At 51.5% G+C, this 22,200-nt stretch overlaps 1 protein-coding gene across 1 annotated transcript in view; it reads left to right on the forward strand.

The window, feature by feature from the left end:
* LOC142264795 (uncharacterized) overlaps nucleotides 1-22,200 on the forward strand; it is a 156,103-nt gene that overhangs the window by 13,654 nt on the left and 120,249 nt on the right. The window contains exons 2-4 of the mRNA XM_075332270.1: nucleotides 852-1,140; nucleotides 1,218-1,391; nucleotides 6,448-6,571. Coding sequence (XP_075188385.1) covers nucleotides 1,063-1,140; nucleotides 1,218-1,391; nucleotides 6,448-6,571 — 376 coding nt within the window. The 5' untranslated portion in view covers nucleotides 852-1,062. The remainder of the gene's footprint in view (nucleotides 1-851; nucleotides 1,141-1,217; nucleotides 1,392-6,447; nucleotides 6,572-22,200) is intronic.

Below are 22,200 nucleotides of genomic sequence, written 5' to 3' on the forward strand. Positions count from 1 at the left end.
TCTATATTTCTTATATCAATAGTCTAAGAAGCTAATGGCTATGCCAAAACAGTGGGGCTGCACTGTAATACGTATTTTTGCTGTTTTCCAAGCTTTTTAACCCTTGAAGGTGTTTTCTCTGCCTTAAGTTTGGTCTCTCATTGAATCCAATGAGGTTCGAAAGGTTCGTCGAACGGTTCTACGAACTGTACAGTGAACGTAGCGTTTCTTTAGTAAGGCTCGGCGAACCAAAGGTTCACTCATCGCTACTGAGCAGCAGGATCCAGTACCTTATATAGGAAGGAGTCTGCTGTGATTGGTAATTATCAACCTGAGCTCCTAGCAGAGTTCCCCAGGTCAGCAGGAATTACCTCCTGCAGGACTGAGGAACAGTGGACATGAAACACCCAACGCCCATCTCTGGCTGAACAAGTAGGAGACATCAGGTTGCCTGTCAGACTCTGCAGTGTGAACAGAGCCTGAGGCAGCCGGGACACCTAATGAGTTTGGAACCAAACATCGACATTGGGTAGAGATGTGGCTGAATATGTCCGTGGCTCTTTTCATTCACTTCTCTAAAAGACATACCGATATGAATGTGCAGCGCAGCGGCCCTCCTCTATTCAGTAATTGTGGAAACCTCCTATGTCCATGTGGTGACGGCTCAGAGAACCTGTTACTCTTGATGCTCAGTGATTGCAGTTCTGTATCTCATGTTATACTGTCCCATCTGATTTACATAATATATTAATAATATAAGAATATTTATTCGTTTATATAGCGCTATTAATTCTATAACACTTTATGTACATTTGCAACACTGTCCCCATTGGGGCTCACAATCTAAGGTCCCTATCTGTATGTTTTTGTAGTGTGGAAAGAAACCGGAGAACCCGGAGGAAACCCACGCAAACACGGGGAGAACATACAAACTCCTTGCAGATAGTGTCCTTGGTGGGATTTGAACCCAGAAGCCCAGCGCTTCAAGACATATTTCCATATCCTTTATCGTAGACCCGGCAGGACGAGATCCCTGCAGCTGATCCAGTTTTCATCCTTCTGATTCCTGAATGATCCCCGAGGATGGACAAGGACGGGAATAAGATCAGCAGAAGATTATTAACCTTCACCCTGGAGGTCATCTCCCTGCTGAGCGGAGAGGTAACTCCTCCACATTTCTATCAGGATTTCATTATATATCTGGGATTCAGTGTTTTGTCTCTTGTCTCCATCCACAGGATTACACCATAGTGAGGAAGACACCGGGGGACTGTGTGACTCCCCTCATCCATCTCCAGGAGTCAGGAGGGCGGAGCCCAAACCCCATCACAGCCCCTCCCCCGATACATGAGAGGAGCAAGAAGAGGATCCTAGAGCTCAGCAACAAGATGATTGAGCTGCTGACCGGAGAGGTGACTGCTGGGACATTATACAGGAAGCACTGGAGGATTCTGGGTGATGACTGGAGAGGTGACTGCTGGGACATTATACAGGAGGCACTGGAGGATTCTGGGTGATGACCGGAGAGGTGACTGCTGGGACATTTTATAGGAAGCACTGGAGGATTCTGGGTGATGACCGGAGAGGTGACTGCTGGAACATTATACAGGAAGCACTGGAGGATTTTGGGTGATGACTGGAGAGGTGACTGCTGGGACATTATACAGGAAGCACTGGAGGATTCTGGGTGATGAAGGGGAGAGGTGACTGCTGGGACATTATACAGGAAGCACTGGAGGATTCTGGGTGATGAGGGGAGAGGTGACTGCTGGGACATTATACAGGAAGCACTGGAGGATTCTGGGTGATGAGGGGAGAGGTGACTGCTAGGACATTATACAGGAGGCACTGGAGGATTCTGGGTGATGAGGGGAGAGGTGACTGCTTGGACATTATACAGGAAGCACTGGAGGATTCTGGGTGATGAGGGGAGAGGTGACTGCTGGGACATTATACAGGAAGCACTGGAGAATTCTGGGTGATGAGGGGAGAGGTGACTGCTGGGACATTATACAGGAAGCACTGGAGGATTCTGGGTGATGAGGGGAGAGGTGACTGCTGGGACATTATACAGGAAGCACTGGAGGATTCTGGGTGATGAGGGGAGAGGTGACTGCTGGGACATTATACAGGAAGCACTGGAGGATTCTGGGTGATGACTGGAGAGGTGACTGCTGGGACATTATACAGGAAGCACTGGAGGATTCTGGGTGATGAGGGGAGAGGTGACTGCTGGGACATTATACAGGAAGCACTGGAGGATTCTGGGTTATGAGCGGAGAGGTGACTGCTTGGACATTATACAGGAAGCACTGGAGGACTCTGGGTGATGAGGGGAGAGGTGACTGCTGGGACATTATACAGGAAGCACTGGAGGATTCTGGGTGATGAGGGGAGAGGTGACTGCTGGGACATTATACAGGAAGCACTGGAGGATTCTGGGTGATGAGCAGAGAGGTGACTGCTGGGACATTATACAGGAAGCACTGGAGGATTCTGGGTGATGAGGGGAGAGGTGACTGCTGGGACATTATACAGGAAGCACTGGAGGATTCTGGGTGATGAGGAGAGAGGTGACTGCTGGGACATTATACAGGAAGCACTGGAGGATTCTGGGTGATGAGGGGAGAGGTGGCTGCTGGGACATTATACAGGAAGCACTGGAGGATTCTGGGAGATGAGGGGAGAGGTGACTGCTGGGACATTATACAGGAGGCACTGGAGGATTCTGGGTGATGAGGAGAGAGGTGACTGTGACGGGGTGTACAACAGAGCAAAGGATGGACGAGGCCGAGGGACGATCCAACAGGTTTATTCACAAGAACACTGGGACAGCACACAATAAGTCCACGTAAAACAGATTCGGGGGCCCTTCCCGACAATCCTCGGACTGGATAACAAAGCAATCGTCCTTACAGTAGTCCAAAGAGTTCCACACAATCCCACGGGCCGCGGATCTCCAGTCTGTAACAGTCCACACACACAGACCCCAGGATCCAGCCTCAGCTATGGATCCTAGTCCTTCTCCAGCCGAGCTCCAACTAACTGAACTAACATGGTCTTCTCTCCTGGGACCAGCCCCTTAGTTGGGCACACCTCCCCCTGGCCATTTGATGCATAAATGGACTTTAGACTGCTGACTCTGTTCTGTTTACCAAGTTGTGGTTGGAGAAGTCCCATGCTGAGAAGAACAATATATATATGCAACCCCCACCAAATCAATGACAATAGCTACAGCTGAAGCTTGAGTGCAATATGATACAGGCTGGGGGAAGATAGTCACTTACATCCCAAGACATAGTATGACAGCAAATACAGTGAGAGGGTAAATTACATCTTCACAGTGACTGCTGGGACATTATACAGGGAGCACTGGAGGATTCTGGGTGATGAGGGGAGAGGTGACTGCTGGGACATTATACAGGAAGCACTGGAGGATTCTGGGTGATGAGAGGAGAGGTGACTGCTGGGACATTATACAGGAAGCACTGGAGGATTCTGGGTGATGAGGGGAGAGGTGACTGCTGGGACATTATACAGGAGGCACTGGAGGATTCTGGGTGATGAGGAGAGAGGTGACTGCTGGGACATTATACAGGGAGCACTGGAGGATTCTGGGTGATGAGGGGAGAGGTGACTGCTGGGACATTATACAGGAAGCACTGGAGGATTCTGGGTGATGAGAGGAGAGGTGACTGCTGGGACATTATACAGGAAGCACTGGAGGATTCTGGGTGATGAGAGGAGAGGTGACTGCTGGGACATTATACAGGAAGCACTGGAGTATTCTGGGTGATGAGGGGAGAGGTGACTACTGGGACATTATACAGGAAGCACTGGAGGATTCTGGGTGATGACCGGAGAGGTGACTGCTGGGACATTATACAGGAAGCACTGGAGGATTCTGGGTGATGAGGGGAGAGGTGACTGCTGGGACATTATACAGGAAGCACTGGAGGATTCTGGGTGATGAGGGGAGAGGTGACTGCTGGGACATTATACAGGAAGCACTGGAGGATTCTGGGTGATGAGGGGAGAGGTGACTGCTGGGACATTATACAGGAAGCACTGGAGGATTCTGGGTGATGAGGGGAGAGGTGACTGCTGGGACATTATACAGGAAGCACTGGAGGATTCTGGGTGATGAGGGGGAGAGGTGACTGTTGGGACATTATACAGGAGGCACTGGAGGATTCTGGGTGATGAGGGGAGAGGTGACTGTTGGGACATTATACAGGAAGCACTGGAGGATTCTGGGTGATGAGGGGAGAGGTGACTGCTGGGACATTATACAGGAAGCACTGGAGGATTCTGGGTGATGAGGGGAGAGGTGATTGCTGGGACATTATACAGGGAGCCCTGGAGGATTCTGGGTGATGAGCGGAGAGGTGACTGCTGGGACATTATACAGGAGGCACTGGAGGATTCTGGGTGATGAGCGGAGAGGTGACTGCTGGGACATTATACAGGAGGCACTGGAGGATTCTGGGTGATGAGGAGAGAGGTGACTGCTGGGACATTATACAGGAGGCACTGGAGGATTCTGGGTGATGAGGGGAGAGGTGACTGCTGGGACATTATACAGGAAGCACTGGAGGATTCTGGGTGATGAGGGGAGAGGTGACTGCTGGGACATTATACAGGGAGCACTGGAGGATTCTGGGTGATGAGCGGAGAGGTGACTGCTGGGACATTATACAGGAGGCACTGGAGGATTCTGGGTGATGAGGGAAGAGGTGACTGCTGGGACATTATACAGGAAGCACTGGAGGATTCTGGGTGATGAGGGGAGAGGTGACTGCTGGGACATTATACAGGAAAAACTGGAGGATTCTGGGTGATGAGCGGAGAGGTGACTGCTGGGACATTATACAGGAAGCACTGGAGGATTCTGGGTGATGAGGGGAGAGGTGACTGCTGGGACATTATACAGGAAGCACTGGAGGATTCTGGGTGATGAGGAGAGAGGTGACTGCTGGGACATTATACAGGAAGCACTGGAGGATTCTGGGTGATGAGGGGAGAGGTGACTGCTGGGACATTATACAGGAAGCACTGGAGGATTCTGGGTGATGAGGGGAGAGGTGACTGCTGGGACATTATACAGGAAAAACTGGAGGATTCTGGGTGATGAGGGGAGAGGTGACTGCTGGGACATTATACAGGAAGCACTGGAGGATTCTGGGTGATGAGGGGAGAGGTGACTGCTGGGACATTATACAGGAGGCACTGGAGGATTCTGGGTGATGAGGGGAGAGGTGACTGCTGGGACATTATACAGGAAGCACTGGAGGATTCTGGGTGATGACCGGAGAGGTGACTGCTGGGACATTATACAGGAGGCACTGGAGGATTCTGGGTGATGAGGGGAGAGGTGACTGCTGGGACATTATACAGGAAGCACTGGAGGATTCTGGGTGATGACCGGAGAGGTGACTGCTGGGACATTATACAGGAAGAACACCAAAAAGGAGCCAAGACAAATGATATGTGCACACACAGAATGTGGTGAGCCTTCCTCATAAAGATGGCTGCAGCCGAGGCGCAAGATGCTGATGTCACAGCCACTCAACCTCCACATTAGGGGGGAGGGGCGGCTGCTTAGCATAAGACATGCACACTAATAAGGCTTGCACTGGGAGCCCATCATATAATGAGTGAAATGCACAGTGTCTGAACTGTGACCTATAAATGACGCCAGAAACCCAGGTCAGGCGGGCTAAACAGCACTATATAGGAGCATCTCGCACGGGTACATGAGACGCACAGTGTCTGAATAATGGCCTATAAATGACGCACAACACCAGGTCCAGGCGGGTTAGTTAGCACTATGAGTACATAACACATGACAGGCTCACCATTTAACCACCTGAATTCAAAGGTCCACACACATCCTGCAAAAATGGATAAAATGTGCCATACCTCAAATAGTGAGATATTATTTTCTAACTAATTCAGTGTAGGGACTCGCAAGTGTGAGAATCCTTGACGAACGGATTGCGAGCTTACATATTTTGGGCCAAAATATAAACTAATATCTCACTATTTGAGGTATGGCACATTTTATCCATTTTTGCAGGATGTGTGTGGACCTTTTGAATTCAGGTGGGTAAATGGTGAGCCTGTCATGTGTTATGTACTCATAGTGCTAACTGACCCGCCTGGACCTGGTGTTGTGCGTCATTTATAGGCCATTATTCAGACACTGTGCGTCTCGTGTATCCGTGCGAGATGCACTTATATAGTGCTGTTTTGCCCGCCTGACCTGGGTTTCTGGCGTCATTTATAGGTCACAGTTCAGACACTGTGCATTTCACTCATTATATGATGGGCTCCCAGTGCAAGCCTTATTAGACATTATACAGGAAGCACTGGAGGATTGTGGGTGATGAGGGGAGAGGTGACTGCTGGGACATTATACAGGAAGCACTGGAGGATTCTGGGTGATGTCGGTGTCGTTGTTGTCAGGTTCCTATAAGGTGTCAGGACGTCGCTGTCTTTCTCTCCATGGAGGAGTGGGAGTATCTGGAAGGACACAAGGAGCGGTACGAGGAGGTGATGATGGAGGAGCAGCGGCCGGTGACATCACAAGGTACAAATAGTTAGTGAGATGTAATGATGAATCTCTCCCAATTTAGACTTCTTTTCACATTTTTTTTTTGTCCTATCATGCGTGTTTTGTGCTGCACTCACACTCTTTCCCTGTCTTGTCCTCTTTGCTCCCCTCCCCCACTTACACACAGGTATATTGCTTGTATTTAAGGTTTATTTACAAATTCGGCTACTAAAGCCGGGACTGTAATCAGGTTCTGAAATAGCATCAACTTGGGAAATTAATCTTTTCTTTTAAAATTGTCTTTGGAAGAAAATGAAGCAAAATAAGGTAACAAAACCTGTAAGGAATATAGCATATCAATACAGGCCAGTCACCTGCCAATCATATGTATCACTACACATCCTGACCTGCAGCACCAGGTCACTGTATTCAGGATAGAAATGCAATACGAAGATTCTGGAACAAACGGTAAATGACAAAGTTAATCACAGAAAGGAAAAGCCCTCACCAGAGCAAACCCCCTGATGGCAAAAGCAATTGCCAGTCTCAGACGAGCTTCAAAGGGCATCTGGCAGACAGACAGGCTCCTGGGTAAAAACTATAAAATTGGGGCATGCGTATCTGCACAAATATGGCAGGCATATTTCCTCTGGACTGCAGGAAGCACCTAACACACATTTTGCCTTAATTGTAATAAATCTAATAAATGCGTATTAGTCCATAATAAATAACTAGCCGCTGGAAGACAATAGACACATCATGTTTCCTAGTTATGGATAGATAAAATCATAATGGGGAACATGATGGTAATTTCATCCATGTGGGATGTTAAGAAGCAGAGATATGAGGAAAGCTTCCATTTGATAATTCTCCAGAACCTGAAGGCACATCCCATGTCCTGTCCTGTCATTGGTCACCAGCTGGGTTTTATGTGGTATGTACATGGGTTATTAAAAACCAAAGTGGACATTTTGGAGGGAGTTCTTCTCAGAGAGATCACGTCCAGTAAATGTGTGGGGATTCCCAAGAAAACCATTGGCTCCACAGTGCCTCCCCTGTGCCGAGCCTGCACCAGGCCTAGTCATAAGGAAAAATGTAGAGAAAGGAGATTTTTCAGCTCACCTGCTGTCTGAGTGTTAGAGTCCACAAATGCACGGCATCCACCGGGAGGTCCCAGCCGGTAATACGAAGGTAAGAAGTAATGGAAGAAAGGATCCGGCATATTCATATTATAAAAACATCAAAAATCTTTATTTCCATCTTTAAAAAACTTGCTGTGGAGACCAAGTGGTGTACCAACAAGAGACTTGTTGGTACACCACTTGGTCTCCACAGCAACTTTTTTAACGATGGAAATAAAGATTTTTGATGTTTTTATAATATGAATGTGCCGGATCCTTTCTTCCATTACTTCTTACCTTCATAAGGAAAAATGTAACTGATTCATATGTACAACTGCTTGGACCAGTATCTTTTTTTTTTTTTTGTATCTGCATTTCTGACCATAGTCTCTGTAAATTTCTTGTGTAAATATCGTTTCTATCTAGTGTGCCCTTAAGGCGATAAAATATATAATCTAATCCTGGGTTGTCCTTTTATCTCGATCCATGAATCCCATGTCCTTGCGCTCAGTTTAGTATTACACGCTAACTGGGCTGGTTTCTGGCACAATATGGTCCCAATAGGCATATATGTTACGAGGAACTGGTGGACTGTTCATGACATATTGGTGGCAGCGGTGGGATGTCTGCGTGCCCCCCCTCAGATGTTCATGACATATTGGTGGCAGCGGTGGGATGTCTGCATGACCCCCTCGGATATTCATGACATATTGGTGGCAGCAGTGGGATGTCTGCGTGACCCCCTCGGATGTTCATGACATATTGGTGGCAGCGGTGGGATGTCTTCGTGACCCCCTCGGATGTTCATGACATATTGGTGGCAGCAGTGGGATGTCTGCGTGACCCCCTCAGATGTTCATGACATATTGATGGCAGCGGTGGGATGTCTGCGTGACCCCCTCGGATGTTCATGACATATTGGTGGCAGCAGTGGGATGTCTGCATGACCCCCTCGGATGTTCATGACATATTGGTGGCAGCAGTGGGATGTCTGCGTGACCCCCTCGGATGTTCATGACATATTGGTGGCAGCAGTGGGATGTCTGCGTGACCCCCTCGGATGTTCATGACATATTGGTGGCAGCAGTGGGATGTCTGCGTGACCCCCTCGGATGTTCATGACCTATTGGTGGCAGCAGTGGGATGTCTGCGTGACCCCCACGGATGTTCATGACATATTGGTGGCAGCAGTGGGATGTCTGCGTGACCCCCTCGGATGTTCATGACATATTGGTGGCAGCAGTGGAATGTCTGCGTGACCCCCTCAGATGTTCATGACATATTGATGGCAGCGGTGGGATGTCTGCGTGACCCCCTCGGATGTTCATGACATATTGGTGGCAGCAGTGGGATGTCTGCGTGACCCCCTCAGATGTTCATGACATATTGATGGCAGCGGTGGGATGTCTGCGTGACCCCCTCGGATGTTCATGACATTGGTGGCAGCGGTGGAATGTCTGCGTGACCCCCTCGGATGTTCATGACATATTGGTGGCAGCAGTGGGATGTCTGCGTGACCCCCTCGGATGTTCATGACATATTGGTGGCAGCGGTGGGATGTCTGCGTGACCCCCTCGGATGTTCATGACATATTGGTGGCAGCAGTGGGATGTCTGTGTGACCCCCCCCCCAGCTGTTCATCAAAGAGCCCAACATTATATTAGGAGGATTGATCATTTCATTACATAATGTCTGATCAATAATGAAATAGAAGTGTAGAACCTTTTTTAAATTGTTGGGGACTGAGGACTCCTGATCTAGTGACTGATGAGGTCCTGAAAGTAGAAATGTCCTGTGTCTGCTCCTGTCCTGGCCGCACACACTGGACGGTTAAGGTCCTCGGGTGCTGGTCTTCCACCACTATCAGTATTGTACAATCTACATAGATGAGGGGATTATAAAGAGCTTCTTATTTGGTCACTAGCATAATAAATTGTTAAACGCCTTTGAGATAACGTCTCTTATTTATAATGTTTTAAATTTGTTCATCGTTACTTAAAGGCCTTGCAGCTTACTGTAGTTGGGTCGGTACGCCTGTATGACTGAAAGCCGGCGGCTTCCTGAAGGAATGAAGTTTATTTTCTCTTGCGTACCGTACTTTTATTACAGCGGCCGGGCACCTTCCAAACACTATGACTCTGCAGGGTAATAGCATTATCTGACCTGACAGATTCCCTTTAAGAGAAGCCGGTCACCGAGAACAGCGGTCTGATCTTTGGAGACATGTTGTACTGTAGGAGAAACTCTGGTAATTAATTATATGTTTTCCTGGGCAAAGAATCTTTGACACGTAAGGTGTGCCCATGTTCCCTAATCTCATGGGCGGACATATCATTGGTGTAATCCGTGCAGCTGCACGAGGACCCTAGAGGTGAGGGGCTACGACAACCTCCAAACAGCTTCTGACAGCGATAGAACTATCAGACTGCAAAGGCCCATGTGCTGATGTGGCGCCCCTGACCTGGTCAGGCACCACTGAGTACTGCACCCATGCTGGGGACAGTACAAAACAGGTAATCCAGAAGGCTGACCGAGGTGTGACTACACAGGCGCATAGTGATCAGGTCTCACACATGTACCTTTGGGAGGACCCCTGGGGATCCCAGGAGGGGGCGAGGCCTCCATCTCCACTCAAGGGGTGTGGTAGAGAGCCTGGTTGCTAGGTGGCGTAGGCAGGCACAAAGGGAAAAGAGAAGGAGAGTCTGAAGCAGAGTGTGGAGGAGTGAGGAGCATGGAAGTGGAGCTCAGACAGGAGCAGCAGTGCAGGTCCCACGAGTGAGCCGGTTTAGTGTGCAGCTCAGGGAAAGCAGACGTGAGGAGCAGACCCTGGAGCTGTTGAAGTCTAACAGCGTCCGCGCAGTGACTACCGACGGGGGAGAACGGTCACCTAGTAGTGCTACCCGAAATCCACACACAGCTAAAGAGAGAGCAACGGAGTGGGAAGTAAGGAGACTGCCAGGGAGTTACCAGGCCCAAACGGGTAGCAGGTCCCAGTGCGGAGATAGATCCAGCTTTCTTCTGCCAAACCTGCTTGAGGGGGCACTTCACACCCCCAAGACCACACTACAGAGTCCGCAGCCACGTAGCCACAGTTAGGGCCCATAGTTCACAGGAGGCAAGCTGCCGGAGTGTCCTGGTCCAGGCTACAAGCAAACGGGCCAAAACGAAGGGGAGAGAGGCTTCAGCAACTTCCCTGGGTGACCCCCATAGGGACTAAAAGTCGGGGTTACCCCAAAACGTAAAAGGGCTAAGGAAGGCGAGTCGGTAGTCACCCTCATCAGTCAGCCTGAAGGACACCTGGTTCCAGCCTGGTTCATCCCAGCTACGCCCGGGTTACTCACTCTGCCACCTTCTGTGAGTAAAACCCCTGAAAGACCTTCTGCTTGTGTGGAGTTATTCTGCGCCTTGTGGTTCTACACATCTACACAGGGCCCTGGGGCTTGCCTCACTCTCAGGAGGCTATTACAACTGACTGCACCCACCATCAGCCCCAGGCGTCCCTTAATCTGCAGTGGCGGTCCCCACTGACCGCAATTCTGAGAGTGGCGTCACGACAATCCTAGATAGAAGATTTCCTACCTGTGACAGGATCCAGCCACGTGGAGTCCCTGAAGGTAATGCACCGACACAACACCTGTGGGGCTACACATCTGGCGTCACGAACAGGATAAGGACTAGACCTGTTCAGACAGGTGACCATGTGCCTGGGCGGTCCGCTTGAAAAATTGGAAGCGCCGCCATATTGCCACCATGAAAAGCGCGCTGAAAAACAACAGCAGCCCGCGCTGGGAGAAGTTACCGCCCACGAAGAGGTGTGGCTACCCAGAGATCCCCTGCAGAGTCCTGACCTCGCAAGTGATGAGAGCGGAGGCGTTCAGAGACGTCGGGACAGAAAGGGAGCCATAAGCCTGCTGCTGGGAGAAGAGTTGCAGGAAGTGAAGGAATTGGCACTTCGGCTGCAAGAAGAAGTCAGAAGTCTGCTGCTGAGAGAAGACCTGGAGAGCAGCGACGACGCGGTGAAGATGGCGTCTGAAGATAGGAGCCCAGAGCCGGGTTCCGCTGCCTGGTGGGCCCGGGAGCTTGCCCAGTTCAGTGACCGGCTGGAGGCGAGAATCGTGCAACAGATCAGAGAGGGACGTGCGGAGCTTCTGGAGATGGCTGCAGCGGTTCAGGCCTATGAGAGGGGAACCGCACGACGAGTGCCAGACCGAGCGGCGACGACTCAGACCCCGATGGTGCCACCGATGGGTGAGTCCAGTGTTGCCCTTGCCAGCGCGAGTGCCCCGACCCCTGCTGCCACGCCCGCGGTCCCTGAAGAGGTGCCCGGCGCGGCGACGCTGAACCAGGCCGCAGAAGCGCCCAGCCCAGCCCGCCAAGATCCCTCCGCAGCCGCGACCCTCCTCCACGCCGCAGGTGTGACGCTGACCCAGGCCGCCGCCATGCTAGGCCCGGCCCGCCAAGACCCCACCGCAGCAGCGACGCTCGTCCGCGGCGCAAGTGAGGTGCTGAACCAGGCCGCAGCCACGCCAGGTGCGGCCCGCCAAGCCCAGACCGCCGCAGCGATGCCCTGCCCGGCCCGCCAAGAACCGGCCACAGTAGCGATGCCCGCTAAGACTCCAGCTGCGACCCTGATTGAGACTGCAACTGCGACGCTGATCCAGGCCGCCGCCATGCCAGGCGCGGCCCGCCAAGACCAGGCCGCCGCCATGCAGGGCACGGCCCACAAAGACAAGACTGTACAATCATTTACCCCGGCCTGCAAGGCCAGAGCAGACACCGCTCCCCAGTCCAAGGAAGTCCCTGCTAGGAAGTCCCTGCTGGGAGAGGACCCCGAATACTGGAAGCTGAAGGCTGATCTAGAGGCCCAGTTCCCACAGGAGATGGTGGACCGGTATCTGCTCCCTCCGCACACCCACAGGAAGACTCCTGCAACATCCACGCCAAAAAGTCCACCGCCCTGGCCAGCTGATGAACACCCATCCCCAGCGCTGCCACCACAGGAGTGCTCAGAAGAACTAAGGGGGAGAGGAGGACAGAAGGCTGAGGAGCTGACCCCGGAGTCATCAGCAGTGGATCCATGCCCAGAGCCAGAGATGTTGCCATATTCCCGCTGGGATGAAGAGAGCCCGACACCCTCCGCTGAGGAGGAATCTGTGTAAAGCATGTAAAGTAAAGTAAGAAGTACAGCAGTTGAAAAGTTTGCAACGTTAATGTTCAAGAAATGTGCCCACATGAACTAGTGTGAGAAACCCATGAACCTTAAGGCTATGAACTGGCTATAGCCACAAACTCTCGCAGTGTACATAGTTACCCCAGAGGTACCACCACCAGAGCCAGCCTGTTTAGGGGCCTGGCTCGCCTGCAACCAGGGAGCACGCCTGTTTATGGGGCCTGGCTCTCCACCACAAAGAGGGTACCTGGTCGGCACCAACTGTGGAGGCTGCCTCTACATCCTGCCAGAAGTGGCTGAAGGCGCGGCTCCACCAGGCCAGGTATACCCTGAAACCACCAGACCATGAAAGCCGCCTCTACATCCTGCCAGAAGTGGCTGAAGGCGCGGCCAACGTGAGAGGGTTTAGGGTGGGTTAACGGACTTGTGGGTGGAGGGTGGTGATGTATGGTACCTGGTGGTTTTAAAATGTTTTACCATGTTTTAATGTTTTATGCATTTTAAAATGTTGTCTTGCAGCCCGAGGACGTGCTGGTGATAACTAAGGGGGAATGTGGCGCCCCTGACCTGGTCAGGCACCACTGAGTACTGCACCCATGCTGGGGACAGTACAAAACAGGTAATCCAGAAGGCTGACCGAGGTGTGACTACACAGGCGCATAGTGATCAGGTCTCACACATGTACCTTTGGGAGGACCCCTGGGGATCCCAGGAGGGGGCGAGGCCTCCATCTCCACTCAAGGGGTGTGGTAGAGAGCCTGGTTGCTAGGTGGCGTAGGCAGGCACAAAGGGAAAAGAGAAGGAGAGTCTGAAGCAGAGTGTGGAGGAGTGAGGAGCATGGAAGTGGAGCTCAGACAGGAGCAGCAGTGCAGGTCCTACGAGTGAGCCGGTTTAGTGTGCAGCTCAGGGAAAGCAGACGTGAGGAGCAGACCCTGGAGCTGTTGCAGTCTAACAGCGTCCGCGCAGTGACTACCGACGGGGGAGAATGGTCACCTAGTAGTGCTACCCGAAATCCACACACAGCTAAAGAGAGAGCAACGGAGTGGGAAGTAAGGAGACTGCCAGGGAGTTACCAGGCCCAAACGGGTAGCAGGTCCCAGTGCGGAGATAGATCCAGCTTTCTTCTGCCAAACCTGCTTGAGGGGGCACTTCACACCCCCAAGACCACACTACAGAGTCCGCAGCCACGTAGCCACAGTTAGGGCCCATAGTTCACAGGAGGCAAGCTGCCGGAGTGACCTGGTCCAGGCTACAAGCAAACGGGCCAAAACGAAGGGGAGAGAGGCTTCAGCAACTTCCCTGGGTGACCCCCATAGGGACTAAAAGTCGGGGTTACCCCAAAACGTAAAAGGGCTAAGGAAGGCGAGTCGGTAGTCACCCTCATCAGTCAGCCTGAAGGACACCTGGTTCCAGCCTGGTTCATCCCAGCTACGCCCGGGTTACTCACTCTGCCACCTTCTGTGAGTAAAACCCCTGAAAGACCTTCTGCTTGTGTGGAGTTATTCTGCGCCTTGTGGTTCTACACATCTACACAGGGCCCTGGGGCTTGCCTCACTCTCAGGAGGCTATTACAACTGACTGCACCCACAATCAGCCCCAGGCGTCCCTTAATCTGCAGTGGCGGTCCCCACTGACCGCAATTCTGAGAGTGGCGTCACGACAATCCTAGATAGAAGATTTCCTACCTGTGACAGGATCCAGCCACGTGGAGTCCCTGAAGGTAATGCACCGACACAACACCTGTGGGGCTACACACTGATCTTCCACTTGGCCATTTTCTGTTTGTGTCCACCACTGCATACTGTAGATATGATATACAACAATACCTGTCATTCACTAACTGACTCCGCCTACTGGACTCCTGAGTCATGAATAATCATGGATTTAACACCTTAAATTCTAAATAAAACGTTTAGTTGCTTTTCATTTCAGTGACCTTCATTTTTACAGTTAAGAATCTTTATAATATGTTTCACTACCTTACTTTGCTCCCTTTTCTCTAGACTACTTTGCGGAAGCTATTATTATTATTATTATTATTATTATTATTATTATTATTATTTATTATTATTATTAATAATAATAATAGCTTCAGCAAAGTAGTCTAGAGAAAAGGGAGCAAAGTAAGGTAGTGAAACATATTATAAAGATTCTTACAGAAGCTGCTGTTTTATCTTCTTACTTCATGCACCTTTAGAAGCTGTTTTGAACGGCAGCTCTGGCAAGAATCCATACTGAAAACTCTCCCTTTATGAGCATCTGTGTACCCCCCCCCATTGTTCAGACAGGGAGAGTGTTTGTACCTGGTGTATAGGTATGAATTTCTGCTAGAGCAGCAGTTCAAAGCAGCTACTAAAGAGCATGAATGAGGCCATCAAAAAGAACTTTCAGCATAGAATAGGAAAGAAAAGGAGCGAAGATAAGTTTGTGGAGTAAATGGCAAAGATTTATAAGTTTGCAAAAACTGATCACTAACACTGCTTGTAATACTCGCGGGGCAAGCAAGGGGTTAGTGGATCCACTGGACTGAGCAGAGAAAAGAGCCATCTACAACACAGAGTGACTGGAGTTGAGTCTGAATCCACTCAGTAAGTGAATGACCGAGTGACTGATCCCTAAGGGAGACGCTCAGCAGTGCAGCCCTTAATGGCTTATCACTCAAGAAGGGAAGGGCCTAGAAGGAACAGTGCGCGAGTCGAATAGAGAGTCCTGGGCAGCAGATCCAGAAGCATCAGGAGACGATTAGCCCAGTCCGGCCATATTGGCACAATCTCTACAGGAGAGGAATATGACGCGGAGCCTCGGAGAGGACGGAGCGACTCTGGAGGACAGTGATATCAGGTGGAGCCGGGTGGTGGGGAATTGCTCAGGCCTGTGTGGAAGTGTAAGGACATATGAGAATGACCACGCAGCAGAAATATGTCTGGAGTTACTCTATAATGCATGTGAAACGTCCGAGAAGCCATGTCCCCGCTATCCTGTGTATATAGTGATATCATCAGCCGTCTGTGCAGTAAAGACTTTGTGTTAATAAAGAAGTTGTGGTTTCCTCTCTGGAGCGAACTACCATCTGGTCCTGGCCGGCCAAAGCCATCAACAACATGCGACCTGCAAGGGCGTAACGCCTCCGTAGTGCAATACCACCCACCCAGTCAGGACCGCCATTTTCATGTAGCGTGCCAGGGTGCGGCAGACAATCACCCCACCCACGACTACCACCCTGCGCCACGTTACAAGGGTACCAATCACTGGCCTGGAGGAGTGAACTAGAACGGCTACTGAGTCTTCACTAAAGCCACAAGAGGTGGTGATAGACACGCTGGTAGATGACAGCCAGCCCCAGGGGATGAACGGAACCTGAGCAGCTGGTGTCACAGACACAAACAGTCTCTGGTAGTACAATCAGCAGCAGTAAATCTCAGAGGAGCGGATGGTGTGGGTAGTTGCAGCAGTAGACTTAACATGGAATCAGCAACAACACACAGCAGACTGCCAGGACCCCAGCACATAATCCTCCCCTTTAAGAGAAACCACGACACAAATTTTTTCTTTTAAACAAACATTTTTATTTAACTTTGTATTTGGAGAGTCAAAGGAAAACAATGCTCTCATCTTTTGGGATAAAATTATGGTCACAGCTCTCCAAAAAGGCATTAAAATCAGCCCATATACCAGGGGTTTAGGTAAAGTACCGCCATCCGGCCGTCCGGTGCGGGTATTTCGCCTCCATTTTTCCTTATTTCCAAACCCCTTCCGCCTGCTGTGACTTAAAATACCAACAACCGAAATCCACATCTCCTTAAACCAAAAAACCGAAAACCGAGGGGAGGGTGGGCGGGAAACTGGTCCGGGTCCTGGGTAAGAGTGGCTGGAAAAAACCGCGGCTCCTGCGCAGTAAGCTGCGGGGGGAGGATCCGATGACGCCTCCGGGGGAGTGGCAATGTCGAGGGATCTCTTAAAGGGGGCGAACCTAATTACCACGGGGGAGAGGGCCAGCAGTCAGGGGGCAGCATCCACATTCGGGCTGCAGTGCCCCACAGACTGCCAGGACCCCAGCACATAATCCTCCCCTTTAAGAGAAACCACGACACAATTTTTTTCTTTTAAACAAACATTTTTATTTAACTTTGTATTTGGAGAGTCAAAGGAAAACAATGCTCTCATCTTTTGGGATAAAATTATGGTCACAGCTCTCCAAAAAGGCATTAAAATCAACCCATATACCAGGGGTTTAGGTAAAGTACCGCCATCCGGCCGTCCGGTGCGGGTATTTCGCCTCCATTTTTCCTTATTTCCAACCCCTTCCGCCAAGGAGCAGCCAAGTCTCAACGAGCTGCGACCACACCCACCAGCGACTGGAGCGCTTGTACTACACCCTCACGGATTCCTGCCATGAACACATCCTGCCCGCTATCATTCAAATGCACTCCATCCGCCCGCAGATAAGCCGCATTATCACCCTCCAGCTGGTGATGGCGGACGACCACCCCGTTTTTAAAGCGAATGAATTTGGAGATACGCTGATTCAGCGTTCGCCGGGTTCTCTCTATGGCGAGACCTTCCCTAGCGCCATGCCAAACGAGCCGTGGAATTACTTCAGACCAAACCAGCTTCATTTGTGGGAAGAAGCAGGGAAACTTGTCCATATTTGACCGCATGAGGGTCAGTAACTCAGCCAACGGGAAGGAGACCAGGTCGTTACCCCCGGCGTGTAACACCAAAACCACTGGGGAGGAGACCATCCTTGCTATCTTGACCACCTCCGGTAGAACTTGTGGCCAAGCCAGGCCCCTGATACCTCTCCAATTAACATCGATGTCGAGTAAACCCAAGGACCGGCCACCAGGTCGAGAGTCCGCTCTCCGAGCTGCCCAGTACACAAATGAATGACCTAGGATCCATACGCTAGGACGGCTTGTATCTGAAAGGAAAACAATGTCAAACCACAGCAAACAAATAAAAAACAGGTAACTGCACCTATTCAAAGGCTCGAACTGCGGAGCCCGTTTCTAAGACTAACTCGGGACTCATGAAGCACTTGGAGTGCCATCTACCGACCCGCTGGATTTCCGGATCTTGCATGCCGGCGCGTGAAGCCTCAGTAGCGGCCCCGATACGGAAAGAATGAGTGCCAAATTCAGCCGCTGGCAAACCAAGGGAAACCAAAATGCGTCTCATGAAATTTAAAAACTGCCCCGCCAGAAGGGGGGAACCATCCTCATGTGTGAAAAAATGGGGACCCTCGGCTCTGACCGCCAGGAAAGCCCTGACCAGGGCTCTAGGGCACGCTGGGCCGGTAATGGAAAACAGGGGAAACCATGTGCCCCTGCCCTCCTGATCAGTCTTAGTTTTTCACAAGCGTACTCGCAGGCCGTCACCGCATACCAAAACGTCATCCCGTCGCAGGCAACCTGTGGCTTCCCGCGCCTTAGGAACTAGTTCACTGACCCGAAGGGCCCCGAAAAAAGCGGTTCCAAAAGCCGCAGCAAACAGGGTAGACTCGTATGAAGTGTTACACAGGGACTTAGCGCCATTGATTAAATCGGACAACAGCTTGAACGAAATGGGCCTTCTGTGGTCAACCCTTACGTCGCTCCTCCTCCAGCCCTTCAAGACTTGGTGCACCAAAAAGGACTTTGTAACGTCTGGCCAGTTCCTAAGTTTAAAGTGGAATGCTATGCCCGACAGCCGGTTGCGTGTTACCGCCCCCGATGCCCGTCGGTTGCTCAGAGACACCAAATACCTCAGTGTAAGCTGTAATAAAGTTTCGCTCGAAGGAAAGCCAGGGATTTCCCCCACAGACTCACACCAATCACTCCACGCCTTACCGTAGGCCCTCCAAGTCGATGGGGCCACTGAGGAATGGATCATCGGGATCAGCTGAGCGGGACATCCCACATCCATGCTGGACATTCCAAACCTTGAACCTCTGATGACGGATGCAGCTCCCTGAATCTCTGAAATTGAAAACGCGACAGGGCGTCAGCCATGTTGTTGCGGCAGCCGGGAACATGCTTTGCTTTGAACCAGGCATTTACAGATAGGCACTTTAACACCAAGAATCTAATCAGGCTGATGACCGGAGGGGAAGAAGCGGACAAGTGGTTGATGGCATGCACCACACTGGCATTGTCACACCAGAAAACGATACCCTTATTCCTCAATGCCTCCCCCCAGAGTTCAACCACGACCGCTATGGGGAAAAGCTCAAGCAGGGTGAGGTTGCCGGTCCATGCCCACTGTACCCAGGGTACTGGCCATTTATCAGCACACCACTGTGTGCCAAAGATAACCCCAAATCCGGAAGAGCCTGCGGCATCCGAAAAGAGCTCAACTTCGGAGTTTGTACTTTCCTCATCTTGAAAGTAAGTGTGGCCATTATAAGTACTCAAAAATTTCTGCCATACCGCTAGGTCGTTCTTCAGCGGGGTTGTTATTCTGATTCTATGGTGTGGCAGCCGTGCGCCCCGGGTGGCCAAGGAAAGACGCCTGGAAAATATCCTGCCCATAGGCATAACTTTGCAGGCGAAGTTGAGGGAGCCCAATAGTGACTGCATTTGTACTAGGGTAACTTTTCCGACCGAGATGACTGCCGAAATAAGGTTGACCAGGCCGCTGATTTTTTCTGGGGGGAGCCTGAACTCCATTGCGTCGGTGTCGATGATTATCCCCAGAAAAGACAGGACAGTAACAGGGCCAATGGTTTTTTCTTTTGAAAGGTGGACCCCGAACAGCCCCATCAAGGACTGAAAGCGGTCCAAAACCAGTTGGCATAAAGGAGAGGAAGCGGGGCCGACAAATAAGAAATCATCCAGATAGTGGGTTATTCCAGCGGAACCTGTCTCCCGGCGGGCAGCCCATTCTAGGAAAGAGCTGAACATTTCAAAATACTGACAAGAGATGGAACAACCCATGGGGAGGCAGGTGTCGAAGTAATACTCACCATCCAGCATAGCCCCCAGCAGGTGGTGGCAATCTGGATGTACCGGCAAAAGGCGGAAAGCCGACTCTATATCGGATTTGGCCAATAGGGCACCCCTGCCGGCCCGCCTGACCAATTCTACCACCTTGTCGAAAGACACGTAATGGGCCGCCGAGTCTTCCTCGGGTATACCGTCATTCACAGACCTGCCCTTGGGATAGGACAGATGGTGAATGAGGCGGAACTGCCCATGCTCCTTTTTGGGGACAACCCCCAAAGGAGACACCCGAAGATTGCTGAAGGGGGGGGCCTTAAACGGGCCTCGGAAACGCCCTAAAGCAACCTACTTAAACACTTTTGACCGAATGACCTCAGGATTTTCCCTGGCCGATTTTAGGTTGGGGGATAACGAGGGGAGCTTAGAAAAAAGGAAAGGTATGAAAAAACCGAAAGAAAAGCCGAATCTGATTTGGGCTGCTGCCTTCTTATTGGGGTACCTGTTTAACCACGGCCCCATCCTGGTGACGCTCACTGGGGTCCCGGTGTTCCTGGGTACCGGGTTTTGTCCCGTGGACTTTTTGGGCAGATCTGTTGCATTTTGAGGCAGTGTGGGGTCCACCGCACGCCGAGCATTCGTGCTTGTATTTGCACAGGGTGTGGTACTTACAGAACCCGTCGTTAAATAACCAACATGTTCCCGGTCGGCGAACGGCCACCGCACCCATGTGAGATCCGGGCACAGCGGCCGCCCCGGAAAAGGGCTGGATAGCCCTCTGCGCCATCATCAGGCGGAGCCAAGAGTCAGTGGCCTTGACTCCCCAACCCAGGTGAGGCTGAAGGTCTAAGCGTCGGCGGAAATCCTCATCGTATTTCCACCACGCGGACCCTCCGTGGGACTTATATGAGCTGTAAATGCTGTCCATATAAGTAAACAGTTCTGAGCACCTTTCCGGGTGCCGTTGCCCCATAACGCATCCTAAAACGGAAAAAGCCTGCAACCAATTATTTATGGTCTTAGCGACCTTTGGCTTGCGATCGTAAATTTTCTCGCCCAGCCGCCGCTCCCGGTCTATCGAATGCTGGTCAGTCGATATTAAAGACCAAATATCGACGTAACTGTTGGCCCAAATTAGCTCTTTTACTTGTGCTTCAAGGTGGGAACCAAGGGGAGGGACCCCACAGAAAAGCCCATCTTTGTAAAGATCCGGACAAGGGAGGGTCGGTTTAGGCTCAGGGTGCTGTAACAATTTTGGGTTCAAAAAGATCTTATGTCCTTGAGTCGGATCCCTGGACTCGGCCCCGGTGGACCCAACCCCGTTCCAGACACCCACATAAGGGTACTCACCGTGTGTCGTAGAAACTGTATTCCCCAGCTCCTGGAGATGCTCACCGGACGTCGGACCCATGTCCACTCGATGGACAGCTGTAGCAGTTGATGATCTTCGTCCCCTGTGCGAAGTCTCCGGGGATACGTCTGAGGAAGAGGGGGAACGCCAGCGCGAGGACCTGGAACGCCGGCTACGCTGCCTAGACCTGGATCTGCCGTGGCGACGGCTGCTGTGGCGTCGCCTGCTGCGCCGACGCGCTCGCTGCTCATCGGATGATGATGATGAATCCCGACCACGATGGCTGCCCGCACCATCCGCAATAGCCGTGGCCGGGGTCCCAGCACGTGACCGTGATATGCTCTGGTAGGCTCCACTAACCACCCCCGCCCTCATCTGTAGGTGGCTATTCTGCAGGACAAGTGGCGAACTAGCACCATCCCCCTTTACATAAGCTGCCAACTGAGTAGGTACGTGTACACTAAGGGGATTCAGCTGAGAAGCTATGCCTGGACCTGGTGGGGGAATAAATAAAGGCTGGCTCGGCTGTGATGGTGGCGGTGTCTGATCAGATGGGGGCCACAGAACCAACTGGCCCTCCACCGTTGTAACATTTAGGGACCCCTCTCCTCCCCCCCTATGAACTACAGGGGCAGGTTCAGGCAGTGCTCCTATATCTGCTGAGGCACTACTAGAGCCAGAAGAACTCTGGCTTGTATTATTGGCCCCCATGGATACTAAGGGCAGGCCAGACGGGGCAGTGCTAAAAGCTGGCTGCTGAGGGAAAACGGATCCCTTTCTGACAGCGCAGCTGCTTGCAGCCTGAGCTGGAGTAATTCCAACCTGCGCTGCTCCCCTGTTCCCTGGAGCGTCCCCCGTGATGGCGCTGGCAGCCGCGATAAAGCAGGTGGGCGGGGGCATTAGCTGAGAGCGCGAAGGGTTTTTCTTCGCGCTCTTTTTTTAATTTTGCGGCGGGCTCAAACGGGCTGGCGGGCGGGTATGTCTCTTAGACCTCCGCGCGCCGGCGCCGAACGTTTGAACCTCGGCAGAGAGGAAGCTGCCCACCGGGAAAAGCCCTGTGAGCCATTCGCTGCCCTCCCTGCCGATGCGCTCTCTTACCGCATCCA

Source organism: Anomaloglossus baeobatrachus, chromosome 1 (assembly GCF_048569485.1).
Source record: "Anomaloglossus baeobatrachus isolate aAnoBae1 chromosome 1, aAnoBae1.hap1, whole genome shotgun sequence".
Taxonomy (NCBI): Eukaryota; Metazoa; Chordata; class Amphibia; order Anura; family Aromobatidae; genus Anomaloglossus; species Anomaloglossus baeobatrachus.